Source organism: Leuciscus leuciscus (assembly GCF_965113295.1).
Source record: "Leuciscus leuciscus genome assembly, chromosome: 5".
NCBI classification, from domain to species: Eukaryota; Metazoa; Chordata; class Actinopteri; order Cypriniformes; family Leuciscidae; genus Leuciscus; species Leuciscus leuciscus.
The window spans coordinates 14313868-14330996 of record NC_138729.1 but is presented as its reverse complement, the minus strand read 5'-3'; the positions used below and the strand labels follow the sequence as shown (position 1 = coordinate 14330996).

The 17129-nt window shown below is 37.4% G+C and overlaps 1 protein-coding gene across 1 annotated transcript in view; it reads left to right on the top strand.

Annotated features, from left to right (window-relative positions):
• The window catches only part of taf6 (TAF6 RNA polymerase II, TATA box binding protein (TBP)-associated factor), a 52148-nt gene that overhangs the window by 4268 nt on the left and 30751 nt on the right, over positions 1-17129 (top strand). The window contains exons 7-14 of the mRNA XM_082171446.1: positions 2487-2602; positions 2960-3037; positions 7549-7650; positions 7956-8138; positions 8259-8333; positions 13294-13419; positions 15329-15502; positions 15623-15814. Of these exons, the coding sequence (XP_082027572.1) occupies positions 2487-2602; positions 2960-3037; positions 7549-7650; positions 7956-8138; positions 8259-8333; positions 13294-13419; positions 15329-15502; positions 15623-15814 (1046 nt within the window). The remainder of the gene's footprint in view (positions 1-2486; positions 2603-2959; positions 3038-7548; positions 7651-7955; positions 8139-8258; positions 8334-13293; positions 13420-15328; positions 15503-15622; positions 15815-17129) is intronic.

The following is a 17129-nucleotide window of genomic DNA, read 5'->3' as shown; positions in this document are numbered from 1 at the left end:
AACATTTAATTCGCGTGCTGATGCGCTGTTCTAACGTGTGCGTTTCTCAGCGCGTACATGCAAAGCTCACATGCACTAAAAGCCTGTCTACCAGCGCCTGGATACTGGTCTAAGTTATCTTTCGAGTCTTATTGTGCTAATACTGTCAAATACACACAAGGTTTACATAAACAAAGTCGGTGATGTCTAAAGTGAAAGCAAACTTGAGAAAATTGAGAGAAAATCTGCTTGTCAAATGCGTGTATAAAAGACGCGTCGAGTGCAGCTCTTATAGAGACAGTAGTAATAGTAAACACGCTGCCGTTTGTCCTTAAAGGGATAGTTCACCCAAAAATAAAAATGATCTCATTATTTACGCACTATAATGTTGTTCCAAGCCTGTATTAATTTCCTTGTAATATTTTCTAATATTTTTCTAATATTAATATTTTGAAGAATGTGGCTATACAAACAGTAGCTGGTCCCCATTGACTTCCATAGGAGAAACATATACTATGGAAGTCACATTCTTCCAAATAATTTTTATTTTCAACAGAAGAAAGAAACTTATTCGAGAACTTGAGAGAGTAAATTATGACAATTTGAATTTTTAGGAGAACTATCCCTTTAATGTTAATAAAACAACAAAATGCAAAGAGAAAATCACTCACTGCTCTTGACTGATAACTTTAATAGTAGTTTTAATAAGTATCAATTTATAATTTATACAGTGAAGTCTATGTTTTGTTTTATTTTCATATTTGTTCATTTAATTACTTTCTTCAATGCTACAAATACACCTGTAGCTGAAAACAAAGCACTGTTTATTTAATTTGTATATTAAGTTGTGTGTGTAATGTGTATCTTTGATCTTAATATTAAATAACAAAGAAAATAATGACAAATATTTTTTATCTTCGCCCCGTCTGCCATTCTTTTTTATTTTATATTTTGTTACCTAAGGCTTTGTTTTTAAAATATGGACATTAGTTTGGCTGTAATGCTCAGTCACAAAATAGTAAAACCAACATAAAAAAGAATCGTGATAAAATCGTTAATCGTGATTTTCCTGAAAAAAATCGTGATATGATATTTTTACCATATCGCCCACCCCTACTTTATAACCTAAAATAAACATCTGACACCTCTTTACTGAAATTTTATTCTATTAGAAAATATTATGTGTACAAAAGCTTCCAGCTCACTGATATTCTTTGGTTCCCGCACTGTCACTGCTTTCTTCAAATCTCACCAAAGATTTTCAAGGGAATTTAAATCTGGAGACTGTGCAGGCCACTCAAGAACATTCCAAGATCAACCCTTGAACCAAGGTTAGGTAGATTTGGATGTATACTTGGGATCATTATTCTGCTGGAAAGTCCAATGATCCAGTAAAGCTACAGCTTACACATTGAAGTCATCACAAACGTTGACAAAATATCCTGATACTTCAAAGAATCCATTACGCTGGTCACATGGTCGAAATTTTCACTTCCTGCTGCAGCAAAGCACTCTCATAACAAGACTGACCCACCTCCATGTTTGACCTTAATAATTGTGTTTGTGTCTGGTCATAAACCATGCCTTTTTTTGTACCAGACATACTGCTGATTCATGGTTATAGAAAGTTCCAGTTTGGTCTCATTACTCCATAAAACAATCTTCCAGAACTCCACAGGCCTTTCCTAATTCCTTTTAGCATATTCAAGTCAGCCTTTTATGTTCTCTAGTGGCATTTGTCGAGGTGTCTGGGCATGAAGTCAAGGCTTGTTTAGTTTTCTTAGTCTGCACTGAAATGTTTTCCCTCCTTTTGTCAAGTCATCTAGCAAGTCTTTGGCAAAAAATCTATGTTTTTCTTTTCTTTTTCTCAGCTGCTCTGATTAAACATCTTATTCCCCTCTATGAAATTGTCTTTTTTCTTCCATGTCCTGGAAGGTTTGCTATGGTACCATACATTTTAAACTTACAAACGATGCTACCAACTGTGTCTCTTGGAACTTTTAGTGTCTTGGAAATGTTCTGTAGCCATAGCTTTCTCACAGCTTGTGTGAGTGCTCTTTCATAGCTCTCATAGCTTTTGTCTTGGCCATATTTGCCAATTAACTTCAGCACATGCAAGAGCTAAATGTATGCATATGTTACAACTAAAGCTAATAAAGTGGTGTAAAAGGGTTCCCAAAATCTTAATTTTGGTTTTACACATTTTTGTACCCTACCATACTAGTAAATTATTAAAAAACAGCAATGTTGAATAATTATGACATAGCTACATTATAAAAGAACTCAAAAATATTACATTATATATAGTCATCATTATAACTATTAATATGCCACTAAAGTGCTTTTTATTTTTTTTTACTCTGGATCTTTAGAAAAGCTTACATTTTTATAAATTGTTAGTCTCTTTGGGGTTGAATGATTTTGATTGCAATTGTACATCTGGTGTTAGTTAATTTTATCTACTGATTTTCCCATCTTACTCACACCATTCACTCATGGTGATTCAGGGAAGGAGAAGATGCGGATGAAGCCGCGTAGCACACACGAGCTCTCTGTGGAACAGCAACTGTACTATAAAGAGATCACTGAAGCCTGTGTGGGATCTTGTGAAGCCAAAAGAGCGGTATGTGTTTGTGTGTGTGCAGTGTCCACTCCAAAATATTTTTTTCTAAATGGTGGTTAAAGCGAGAAAATTTATCAGCCATTAACTGTATTTTGCATTATTTCCCTAAAATGTTTGTCCCTGTATTTTTAATATCTTTCTGCATTATGATATACAAGCAAGTTTGACAAAACACCACCTAAAAAAAACATTGAAACGCATTGTAATTTTGTCCTTCAGCCCTGTCATTTTGTCATTTGGTGCTTTGTGATTTTTGTACCCTAGGTGTGCATGCTTGTAGGCTGTGATCCATTTTTTTCTTTACTTCCACATGTTATATAAATGTTGCTGTAATTGTTGCTGTAATTATGCCACCAGGAGGCACTGCAGAGTATAGCAACAGACCCTGGGCTCTACCAGATGCTGCCAAGGTTTAGTACCTTCATCTCCGAGGGCGTGAGTACATTCAAGGACCACTTATATCTGCTACAACTGCTTTATTAGCCAATGTAAAATGGCTACAACCAGTAAAATAGGTGATATGTTAGACTTTTAGCTCTCTCATGCAAATGCATGCGTTAAAACAGGCCACTTTTTAGTTTGATTTAAGTGTTAGTTCAGGCCCAGATCCAGAATCAAATCACTGAGAGTCAGTGCTTTTGAAATGAGTGAGGGTTGAGGGATGTAATGTGTAAGTAAGGCTACTAAGCACCACCATAACAAGAATAGAAATGTACAATTAGAGATTTGCAAGGTTACAATATTTACAAGAAGTCGTTACTTAAATAATTACAACACCATTTCAAAAACATTGTATGGGCTTGAACGTGTTGCTGGCTTATAGCAAATAGTTGTCATCATAAAATACTGAATATTTTTCTATTTATCTATTAGTCTACATTTACATGTAGACTAATAGACTGTTGGTTCTCTTAGCAGCATGAAAAGCAAAACTTTTATTAAAATTATGAATTATGAATGACTATATGTCTGTGAAAAGTGCTCTGTGAAAGTGCTCTGTATATACAGTACTCGGCATAAATGAGTACAATGAGTACCCCTCTGAAATGTAACTAATTCAGCAGTTACTCTTTACATAGAAGACATATTAGGGTTCTTTGAATATATAATGTTCCAGCAAGTCTGTTTGATTAATTACAAAAGAAGCATGTCAATATTAATCAGTAAAATAAGATTTTTTTATCACAGTGATAAAATGTTGCAGCAAAAATGAATTTGAAATGAAAACCACCTGAAAGTTTCTACATAAAATTAAATTAAAACTTTCTGGTACAAGTTAAAGGCACAATATGTAAGATTTTTGTATTAAAATATATAAAAACTAAACTAAAACAATGTTATAGATTTTGTTGTATTTACATTATCCTAAATGTTTCCAACAATCACTGCGTTTACGTGCATCCTCATAATGCGATTATAATGGGATTTTGGCAATATTGCGATTAAACTTTACCTCATGTAAACGCAATACTTTGATCAAACCAATGCGATTAAGTTCATAATTGTAATAACCATATTCAGATTAAACTATGTGGAGTATGCCGATTTTAATTGGAATAAACAGGCATGTAAACACCTTAATCTCATTATTACCACTCTTACCAAAGTGCGCATGTGCTCGGTTACTTCATGAATGAACTCCGTGACATTATTGTGAATTTTTCTCTTCTCCAAATCGACCAAACTCTGTCGCCACAACTCGCTGTGCAGTCTCTGCTCCGTATTTTCATCCAGACAGCACAAAGAACACAACGGCAGTGTGGGCAAACCCAGCATTGCGATGTTCATCACGGCGCCGAATAATATCCATAAAAATGTATTTTGAATTTGATTTGAGTAGATTAAACAATGACCGGTAACATGCATATACCTATCTGAGTGTGGTATAACCATACTTGATAGCGAATAATCAGAATAAATTAGTTTTTTTGCATATACCTGGAGTGAAGTGTTCTGCTCTTGTCATGTAAACATCTTACTGTGATTTAAAGGGTTAGTTCACCCAAAAATGAAAATTCTGTCATTAATTACTCACCCTCATGTCGTTCATCTTCAGAACACAAATGAAGATATTTCTGAATCTAATCTGAGAGCTTTCTGTTGCATTGACAGCAACATCATTGCAACTTTCAAGGCCCTGAAAGGTGGTAAAAACATCGTTAAAATAGTCCATGTGACTACAGTAGTTCAACCTTAATATTATGAAGCGACAAGAATACTTTTTGTGCGTAAAACCCCCCCAAAATAACGACTTTATTCAGCAATCTCTTCTCTTCCATGTCATTCTCCTACGCTTTTGACGTAGTGTAAACAGTGCAGCGCTTCTAGGTTCTACGTCAGAACGTCGTAGAATTTTCATTTTTTGGTGAACTAACCCTTTAAGACCTTACTCTGATTATTAGAAATAATCACATCATTGGTGCACATGAAACTTTGTCAATGGGTCTCATTCACCAAGCATGCATACGCACAAATCTGTGCGTGAAATGTGCGTACATACGATTTTAAGAAAAAATCACGATTCACCAAAACTTTCGTAATAAAATTTATTCTAAGTTTACGAAAAAATATAGGATCGGACGGGAGCTTGTCTGCAAACAGCGGCAAGTTTTACGAGAGTAACAAAAGGCTGTAAGGAAAGCGTTTGCGGAAAGCCCTTATATTGATATGGTTTGGGCGTGTTTTATCCAAATAGCTAACCTTGTACATTCTCATTTAGAATATTCCAAATTCACTAACATCAGAACGTTGTTAAGAACAAATTCATGTGTTGAACAAACACGTGAATGTGAATTAGGTGGAGGTTTTTCGTGAGAAGTTCTCCTGTGCGTACAAATACGAAATAATCCACGCAATTATTAGTGAATGAGTCCCAATGTTTAAATCCAGAGAAATCAGCTATGTGTGTAAAAAAAACTTTAAAAAAAACTTGCATCACAATGAGTGTATTGTGATTGTCAAAACATTTGGTAACCTAACAGAATTGTATTAAGTTTAATGACAACACAATGTGGTATGCTACTGTTTATATTATTGCTTGACACAAATTTCACAATTTCAGTTAAATTCAATTCTTGTGATTTGATTCTGATCTTGATTAAATATCGATTCCTTTGGATAAATATTAGATACAGTAGATACGTTAATGTGTTTAGTTAATTTTTCTCCCTCAAAAATATCTTACCTAATGCTGTAAACATACAGAGCCCTGTCAGCTGGTATTATTATTAAAAGTTAAAAATAACATCTCAAATTAAATATAATGCGTTTTTTATAATAACAACTTTATAATATTTTAATGATATAGGTAAAAATATAATAAATATGTAATATAGTTATCATATTTAGCAAAATACTATTTACTATTTAGCGCCAAAACGGTGTTTATTGTTTGAATTTCGTAGTTAAATTGACAGAATCTGAGAGCTGAGAATTTGTTTCATATCAATAGTAACCTTCTATGTCTTGTTTGTCGGTGTCAGTGCCCTCTTTGCTTCGATTTTTCTCTGCATGAGAAAATGGATGTGTGGCGTGAGAGCGTGTAAAAAGTGACAATTGCGTGAGTCTCACGGTGAATTCGGCAGCCCTGCGGATTCAGTTTGTAAATGTTTTTGGTGGGTGTGCTTGTGCGGTCTTGTTCATTTGCCTTGTTTTTTGTGTATCTCTATGGCAAACGCTGAGCCCGTTCGGAACTATGGGAGCCCAGAGGGGAGCGTCGGCAGATGTTAAAGTCGACGTAAACTACACATTCGAGTTAATCGATAAAATTGATTTATATCCCAGCCCTACCGCCCGCAGTTCCGACTGATGACCAGAATCTTTTATCGCTGGGGCCGCTCCATCTTTCAGTTTTTTCAAACTATCTGCAAATCCAGCGTTGAACTGGGCCTTGTTTATTAAACATTCATCACCGAAATGCCGGGAACAAACAAACACACTTGCACAACTCTGTTGCTGCCCCGGAAAAACAAACTGCATCCACTGTTCCCTTACACTGGGTTCTTTGGGAAGCTGAACAAGGTTATCTTTCCCTCACAACCAAAAACACACTTCTTTGGTGCCATTGTTGATTTCGTGGTCTAAAAACAAAATGACAAATCTTTCTCAAGCAAGACCTGAGCTGCCAACGACTTCTGTAACCCGAACGAAGCACGTTGATGGGCGTACTCTTGCTCTTGCTCTGGTTGACGTGTGCACACGCTCTTCCTGGAGAAATGTCTATACAAGGAATTCCGTCCTTTATGATGTCATACTCTATTTTTTTTTTCCAGAAACTTACCCTGAAGGGTTGTATTTGGCACATCCAACTTGTTTTTTTAAACAACACTCCCAATCAAACATCAGGACACTCAAGGAGGTCATCTTCCAGGAGTTACACAGAATAGATGAGAAAATTTGTTGTGAACTTGTACACTCAATGCCAAGAAGGGTCAGAGTAGCATACTTAAAGTTATGTAGGTCATACTACGTAATAGAATATTGAAAATATAAAATATGCTCTCTTTATAATCAGTAAAAAAGTTGTCACTCATTTCAGTTTAGCGAAATCTCAGACTTCTGCTGCTCACCGTAGAAAACTTCCTTTATAATTCATTTGTCCACCAAATAATGATTCATGAGCATGCAGGACTTGGCACTAAACAAAAACTTAAACACTACTGATTGCCATTGCATTCAAGAGATCAACAGACATTTCTGCGATTGACTACATTGCTCAACGCTGCAAAAACACACTGCAAAGAAACCTTTGACGTTCTCTAGAGCACGAACACAGATTCGGACTGAAGAGTTTGTTCCTATGTTTCGCCAATATGCTGTTATTATAGTTTAAACTGAGGGTGCTCTTGCTTTCATTTGAGGGTGTTTAGCACCTGTAGAATCAGGCCTGTGTTCCTTCCTCTATATGGGTGTCACAGGAGTAAGTGTTATCTCTTTCTCTTTTTCAGGTGCGTGTAAATGTTGTTCAGAATAACCTGGCTTTGCTGATATACTTGATGAGGATGGTGAAGGCTTTAATGGACAATCCCACACTATATTTAGAGAAATATGTGAGTTATTCACACACTACATACTAACAATAACATACACATATTTACTTCCCTTATGAAAAGCTACTTTTTTAAAGGGGTCATTTAGTTTTTTTAACAAACCCCCGGCCTTTAGAATTAAGATCCTTGATTTGTTTAGCTGCTATGCCTTTAAGGCTTCCATGTAGAAAGGATTTTTTTAGTTTTAAACTTACTGTATGTTTTCATAGTACTAACTGTTTTATCTAAAAAATTCAAGGCAAATGCTATTTTTCTTAATGTGACTGCTTTAATAGAAACTCCCTTTGTTTTCTGCTGTCTTTCAGCTCCATGAATTGATCCCAGCAGTGGTGACGTGTATTGTCAGTAAGCAGTTATGTTTGAGGCCTGACGTGGACAATCACTGGGCTTTGCGAGACTTTGCTGCTCGGCTGATGGCTCAGAGCTGCAAGACTTTCAGCACAACCACCAACAACATCCAGTCTCGTATCACCAAGACCTTTACTAAGGTAGTAGACCCTGTGTGTTTGCGTGCTCACATTGTGGCTGGTGCACAAGCAAAAACACAGAAATTAGTCTAAGAAGCTTAAATTGTCCATAATTTTTATATGACTTTCTCTAATTGTCAGGCATTGTTGGATGATAGGACTCAGTGGACAACTCGTTATGGCTGCATTGCTGGACTTGCTGAACTTGGGCATGACGTGAGTTTCCTTCATTCACTGTCTACTATAACCATATTTAATGCTGTGGAAGCAAATTTATACTTAATGTATGTCATTTTTCTTCGGGTCTTAGATGCTTATTGGTCAGCATCCAAAAATATTTATCTAAAATACCCAATATAGTAAACGTTTGTTCATCATATTATTGAGCAGCACTCATTAAGCCCAACTGTGCCTCTGTTATGCTATATTAAAGGTTCTTAATTCGTTTTGGAGGTCTCCTACAATAGGTTTTCATGCATCCAAGGTCAAAAAACACTTTAATTTTCTCATTAAATACATTGTACAGCACCTCATTTCTATGACCGATTGCATTTTTTTTTTTTTGGATCAATCCCAGCATGAGTCCTCATCCTTTTGAAGTGCATGCAAAGTGGATTTGCAGCACTGAAAACAGCATATTCTCGACATGTTGACAACACAAACCAAACTCTTCCAGGTTACAACTAAAGTGTTGGCTGGCATTATGAAGTTTTGTTACATTGCTACGTAGATATGTAACAGGAAGTGAGACTGGAATTGCTAACGACTCGTTTCAGCAGTTTAGGAGACAATAACTTTATTTGTCGTGCACTTTGATCTATAAAACTTTGCAAAACATTTTGCATTCAGAAACAGCTATATTACACTCTGCATGAAAGGTAATTTTCAAAAAAGAATAATCAGGGCACTTTAACTTTAGTTTAGATGTCAAGAATGACACTTAATGAATAATGAATTTGCTTACTATGCCTTACTGTTTTAATAAGCATTAAGGCATTTGATGCATGCTTTTTTGTGAATATAGTCCCAACCTTGCGTTGTTCCTAACAGTATCATTATATTCAACAACCTCATGTACCATATTGCTTAATTATAACTGGGTGTCTGCGGGTCCTTAAAAAGTCTTAAAATGTCTTAAAGGGATAGTTCACCCAAAAATGAAAATTAGCCCATGATTTACTCACCCTGAAGCCATCCTAGGTGTCATTCTTCTTTCAGATGAATACAAGTGGAGTTATATTAAAAAATTTTCTGCCAAGCTTTATAATGGGAGACAAAAACGGAAACTGCATAGTATGCCTTTAAAAAATGTCCTGGCTCTTCCAAGCTTTATAATGGGAGTCAATGGGTATATTTTTTTGGAAGCCCATCAAAGTGCATCCATCCATCATAAAAGAGCTCCACAGGTCTCTGGTAGGTTAATGAAGGCCTTCTGAAGTGAAGCGATACGTTCGTGTAAGAAAAATATCCATATTTAAAACTTTATCGACTAAAATAACTAGCTTCCGGCAGACGGCTGTACGCAAGTTGACTAAGGCCAGTCAAACCTGCCAGAGCCCTGTGGAGCACTTTTATCATGGATGGATGCACTTTGATGGACTTCCAAAAAAATATACCCATTGACTCCCATTATAAAGCTTGGAAGAGCCAGGACATTTTTTAAAGGCATACTATGCAGTTTCCGTTTTTGTCAAACAGAGACCCCTAGAGTTGCAGTGGAGTACTCGTATTTAACGTTACTGTTGTAAATACCACTCCATCAACAAGAACGCTAGGTCAGCATCGCTGTTGCATCCTTTGCTGCTTTTTAGCTCTCGCCAACGAGTGAAAGCCTAAACCGAGTGGGACTCTTGTCCGGTTCCTCACACGGTCAGTTTCTCGTTTTCTTTTCCTTGACTCTTCCGACCGCGCTCTCTTCGTTTTCTTCGTCGACTCTGATTCCGATTCACCATGATTCACGTCTGAAATGCATGCTAGTGTCTTCCATAGACGCTGCTTCATATGTTGTTGATGTACACTCACCTAAAGGATTATTAGGAACACCTGTTCAATTTCTCATTAATGCAATTATCTAATCAACCAATCACATGGCAGTTGCTTCAATGCATTTAGGGGTGTGGTCCTGGTCAAGACAATCTCCTGAACTCCAAACTGAATGTCAGAATGGGAAAGAAAGGTGATTTAAGCAATTTTGAGCGTGGCATGGTTGTTGGTGCCAGACGGGCCGGTCTGAGTATTTCACAATCTGCTCAGTTACTGGGATTTTCACGCACAACCATTTCTAGGGTTTACAAAGAATGGTGTGAAAAGGGAAAAACATCCAGTATGCGGCAGTCCGGTGGGCGAAAATACCTTGTTGATGCTAGAGGTCAGAGGAGAATGGGCCTACTGATTCAAGCTGATAGAAGAGCAACTTTGACTGAAATAACCACTCGTTACAACCGAGGTATGCAGCAAAGCATTTGTTAAGCCACAACTCGCACAACCTTGAGGCGGATGGGCTACAACAGCAGAAGACCCCACCGGGTACCACTCATCTCCACTACAAATAGGAAAAAGAGGCTACAATTTGCACGAGCTCACCAAAATTGGACTGTTGAAGACTGGAAAAATGTTGCCTGGTCTGATGAGTCTCGATTTCTGTTGAGACATTCAGATGGTAGAGTCAGAATTTGGCGTAAACAGATTGAGAACATGGATCCATCATGCCTTGTTACCACTGTGCAGGCTGGTGGTGGTGTAATGGTGTGGGGGATGTTTTCTTGGCACACTTTAGGCCCCTTAGTGCCAATTGGGCATCGTTTAAATGCCACGGCCTACCTGAGCATTGTTTCTGACCATGTCCATCCCTTTATGACCACCATGTACCTGTCCTCTGATGGCTACTTCCAGCAGGATAATGCACCATGCCACAAAGCTCAAATCATTTCAAATTGGTTTCTTGAACATGATAATGAGTTCACTGTACTAAAATGGCCCCCACAGTCACCAGATCTCAACCCAACAGAGCATCTTTGGGATGTGGTGGAACGGGAGCTTCTTGCCCTGGATGTGCATCCCACAAATCTCCATCAACTGCAAGATGCTATCCTATCAATATGGGCCAACATTTCTAAAGAATGCTTTCAGCACCTTGTTGAATCAATGCCACGTAGAATTAAGGCAGTTCTGAAGGCGAAAGGGGGTCAAACACAGTATTAGTATGGTGTTCCTAATAATCCTTTAGGTGAGTGTATGTGACGTCGTGACGTAAAGCAAGTAGTGATTCTCGCGAGATTTGGCGGGGCACCTCCTCTTAAACCTGCATTGCTGGTTTTGCCATCGGGGTGATTCGCCCTACTACAAGTTTGTTTACCATCGAAATTACTTCGAAGCTGTTATATTAAGGTACAAATCTTGCATAGTGTGCCTTTAATATAACTCCGATTGTATTTGTCTGAAAGAAGAATGTCACATGCACCTGGGATGGCTTCAGGGTGAGTAAACCATGGGCTAATTTAAATTTTTGGCTGAACTATCCCTTTAAATTTGTTGATGTAAAAATAAGGCATTAATTAGCATTTAATTGTCTTAAATCCACGTTTCGAAGGCCATAAAATGCAACCGAACAGTCACCGCAGTGAAGATTAACATTTTATTTTTACTTGTTGCTTTCTGAAATCTTACAACCGTGTCAATACGTTGCACCATGACTGCTTAAAGTAACTGACCTGTTTGACTAATAAAGAAACATAAGTGAATGAGAAAATAAAAGGTAAAACGTGCTTGATAAGTTAGTAAAATTGCAATTAACAGTGCAAGAGATCTGAATTCAGCACTCACATGCTGACGGGCAGCCCTCCGTGCGCACATACTCGAAGAGTGCGCACTGAAAGCCAAGCCGACTTGACGAGTATTCACGTAAACAAAGTCGTTCATGTCTTAAGTGAACGTAAACAATAGGGAGAAAATCGGATGCACGTCGGTCATTATATTGGATCCGTGCATTCGGTCTCAAAGTGACAGCAGCCAAAAACACAGGTCTGCTGCTCTGACTTTGTAATCAAACAACAAAAGACAAAGAGAGAATCACTCACTGCCTTTGACCCAATAGCTTTTGTAGCATATTAGATCATACAGTGAGAGCTATACAGTTTTTTTTTAATATTTGATGACTATTTAATTTCTGTAGTATTTCTTAAAGTGACAGCAGCCTAATACACAGGTCTGCTGCTGTCTGCCATTGCAATCAAACAACAAAAGACAAGGAGAGAATCACTCGCTGCCTTTGACCCAATAGCTTTTGTAGAATATTTAGTTAGTGAAAGCTATGCAGTTTTTTATTTATTTATATTTGATGATTATTCAATTTCTGTAGTATTTCCTACTTGAAAATAGGGCTGGCCGATATATCGCATGGCATTGTTATGCGCATCTCGGTTCCTTGATTAGTAGTAAATCGCCATCACCTGCTTTCAGATGGAGCGGCATTTACTACACAGAGCCGTAGTTCACTGACAAGCTGAGCCATATCGCATTAATTATCGCAGGTGATGCGTCTGTGATAATTAATGCGATATGGCTCAGCTTGTCAGCTTTACAGACATCCTGGATCAGGCGTGACTTTTTACTGCGCCGACTCCGAGTCGAAGTATTCCCAAAAGTGCTATTCCGCCATACATTATAGTTATCCTTTTTAACCCGCTTAGAAAAGCGCCACGTTTTATTTTGTGTCACCCTACTTGGTCGTATAACTACTCGTGTAACTGTTTTTAAATAGGGAAAACGTTGATGTGTTTGGTCACTTCTAAATTCATTGCTGTTAGATACCATTGAATATACTGGGCTAAGCTAAGAGCTATCAAAGTGTCACCGTGCGCCAGAGCGATTAAGTGCACGCACTGAGATGAGAGAGGTATGTATCAACTCGTCTTAGTTAAGGGAATAACATAGTTTAATATGAAAAAACGGTGGAGTATGCCTTTAAAGCCAGAAAGGTCCAGGGTGATTTTGTGTGCATAGAAGTCGAAGTGATGTGCAGGTCTTAAAATGTTTTGGTAAGGTCTTAAAAAGTATTAAATTGGAAGTGCTGATACCTGCATAACCCTGTATACATTTTTCAGTGAACTATTTTGAATCACTTCAGTGTGCTGATCATTCACTGAGAATAAACTTAAGTCTTTTACTTTTCATGTAGGTGATAAAGACATTGATCATCCCTCGTCTGTCTGTAGAGGGTGCTCGTATTAAAGCTGTGATGGATGGGCCAGTGGTATCTAACATTGATAAGATTGGAGCCGATCATGTCCAGAGTCTGTTACTTGTAAGTACCTTACAACAACACGGTCAGTCATTCTGATGAGCAGTAGTTCTAGTTCTGGTGCTGCCAAGTTTGTTCATATTATAGGGTTCGTACGGGTGCTTGAAATCCTTGAAAATGCTTGAATAGGTTTGAAAAGTGCTTACATTTTGGATAAAATGCTTGAAAATGCAAAAGTTGAACTATTTTTTGACCGCGGCGTGCGTGTGACGGCTCGAGCTCGCCAATGCTGCGCTCCACTTTGGTCGACGCAGCAACACAACATCCTCGCACGGCACAAGCCATTGAAATAAAATGGGTGTCATAGCACAGTGCATTCAGTGTCCTGTCTGAAAGGGCCATTAGTGACTGAGAGTACTTGGTGTGATAATGTAATGTTAGTATTGCATATCCGTTATGGCATTTTCATTTGTGGAATATGCAGTGAACATAGCCAAAGTTACAGCACAGTAACTGTAACGTTAATTACCCGCAAATTAAAACCTGCAAACGTCAGCCCAGTGCATAACAACAATCGTTGATTGCTGAACAGAAATCGTGTCAGATGGAGTGCCATACAAGTAGCCTGCTGTAAGCTTGAGGATGGCCTTATGCAATATTTACACTGCTCTATTCCAGTAGATAAATGTATATGTCTTGGCAATGTATTTTTTTTATTTATTTTTTTATTAATATAGGCTATTTATCAGGCAGGTGCCTGTGCACTGTCAGAGTCTTCTGGGTTAAAATGGAATTACAGGTTATTGTTGCACTGTCTCAGATTTTGTTCAAACCTTGTCTATATCAAGAATGTGTCCCAAAACCAAAGCCTGTAAAATATTTCTGTTCAAATCCTATGTCTTAATATTTTCAGCCCTTGAAATTACTTCAGTTTTACATTATCTGGGAAGCAATATTTGGACATTAATATAATGAAAATTATTATTCATAGGCATTATCTACTTAGTGATATATTTAGAAAAATAAAACTTGTGATTTGCTTAAATATCTGATCCTTCTGCTATTACGAAACACAATTTTGGCTGTTTATAGCATTATCTCTTGAAATGTGATAAAAACACTAAATAATAATTTTGATTATGTATTGGTATGTAATTTACGGTGGTGTAAGGTGCTGGAAAAAGCTTTAAAATGGACCTTGAAAGTGCTTGAAAAGTGCTTGAATTTGACTTTGGAAAAGGTGTACGAACCCTGATATTAGTGTTTTTATTTATGCAAATAAATGTACATTTTAACCCCTTACTACTATTAAAAGTAGGTATTTTTAATGATTTAATATTTTTATTGTTCATGCTTGAAATGTATGACTATTAGAAAGTATGTAGGAAAGGTCATAAAATGAAAAAAAATTAATAAATTGCCATTCACAATCATGTCAATTGTAACTGAGAAAAAAATTTGTGTTGATGCCTCAAAGCAATCAAAAGTTATGATATTTGGAGCCATGGGCACCTTTTAATCAAAAGTCCAAAAACCTTTCCAAATAAGTGATCTGATTGTTGTAAGAACTGCTTGCACTTGTAAACACAAAAAACCAAAACAATAGCCTACTTATAATTATGTAGAATAAATAACAAGTTATTAAATCTTGGTGGATGACAGATGATCTTCCAGTGCTGTCTGTCTACCTCAATATTGTGTGCTCCTATTCTATGGTAAATATTAGACCTGTCAATCTGAGCAATCAATCCAATCCAAGCGTTGCTGATTGGTCCCTACCCACTATATCCTTGACCAAGTTTACATTGATTAGACTTTGAGCTGGGACACATTCACACTCAGAACTAATAATACAAATGATAATAATAATATAATAATTTTTATTTATGTTGTATAATCATATTGAATTGGATTTTCTTCTTTTTGTTCTTATCTGGTTAAAAATAAAGTACTTCTCTCTCGTTCTGTTTAGAAACATTGTGCAAGTGTGGTTGCTAAAACTAGGCCACTACCAGATTTGGTGGATCAGTACAAGGCAGATTTTGGCTATCTGGGCACCATGCTCTGTTCACATGTGATCAAGGCCCGTGCACAGGCTTCCTTCCAGGCCCAAACTGTTAACAGAACCACACTCACTATCACACAGGTGAGTAAATCTGAAATAAAACTTTTGTCGAGCTGGTTTAAATCATAACCAGTAGTTCTCTTCTAAAAAATACAAAAATCATTCAAATCAAACCTGAATGCTCACTCTGTCCCTCTGCAGCCACGGCCAACTCTGTCAATGTCTCAGAGTGGATTGTCAGCGTCAGGTGGTTCACGCACACCCAGCATCATTAAAGTACCCAGTTCGCTCACCCTCATGTCCACTCGCCCTGGAACGCCCACTCAGCCATCCCCCCCAGCAACCAAGTATATTGTTATGGCAACAAGTGCAGGGGCTGCATCCACACAGCAGGTAAGAGTTTTAAAGGAATTTGTGTCATGGTAGTTGAGCAAAAAAGGTGTGCATATGCAAAACCCAAATTGGGCTCTGGTGCAGGACAAAAAGATAACAATAAACTAATAAAGGATAAATAATGTCCACACACTGAATATGCGGCCCCAAAAAAATGATTTACCAAAGAGCGCAATGTTTCGAATATGTCAGGGTCTTCATCAGACACAGTACCCTTGTGGAGTGAGATGCAACTCTTTATGAGAACAGTCAATTCAAGTCACCTTTATTTATACAGTGCTTTTTACAATACAGATTGTTTCAAAGCAGCTTTACAGTAATAACAGAAAAAATCTGCAATAAAGTTTGTTTCAGCTTTACAGCAGATCTAGAAGAAAATAGTGTCATAGTCCAGCTTAAAGGGCACCTATTATGCCCCTTTTTACAAGATTTAAAATAAGTCTCTAATGTCCCCAGTGTATGTGAAGTTTTAGCTCAAAATACCCAACAGATCATTTTTTACAGCATGTTTAAATTCTCACGTGCGCTGTTTTAGTGTGTATCCCTTTAAATGTAAATGAGCTGCTGCTGCCAGCACAGAGGTCAGAGCCTCACGAGCTAGCGCTCAGTGGCAGGACAATCTCATCTCACGGAATGATAATATCTAAACAGAAACTCTCAGTAGCTGTGTTCATTTCAACCCGGATTTGGACAATAATGCCCACAGAGCCAGAGAATATATGCTGTATGGAGATAGAACAGGTATAGTTTAGTTCAATTACGATTATAACTTATTTTTCATCTTGCTTTTATCCACTATTAGTACAAGCCTGTTGTAGCGGACCACGTCTGAATGATGGCCAAAAATGGATGAGTTTTATGAAGTTTATTGTACATCACACAAAAGATGAAGTGTCAGTTTTACTCCAGAAAATCACCGTAAGAGCTGAACAAACACAGTATAAGTAGTGCGCGTAACTCTCTGAGCCCGAAGAACGTGCTGGTGCGTTCTGCTGGATTTCTTCCTCATGACCGCGTAAACAACTTTAAATTCTCCGTCATTTTTGGCCATACATATAAGTCTTTATACATATCTATAAACTATAAAGGATCTATTTTTATTTGTGTACACTTCACAATAACAACAAATCCTTGTGTTTTTGTAAAATAAAGAAAATAAACAGGGTGTGCTTTGAGCTGTTGCTGTCTCCGCGAGAAACTTTCTGAAAGACGTCTGAATAATGAACTGAAACTCAGCAAATACTTATCACACAAACATAAAACTTCTAAAGAAAGCTTGAAATGTTTACTTTTAGATAAAACAATTCACATTTAA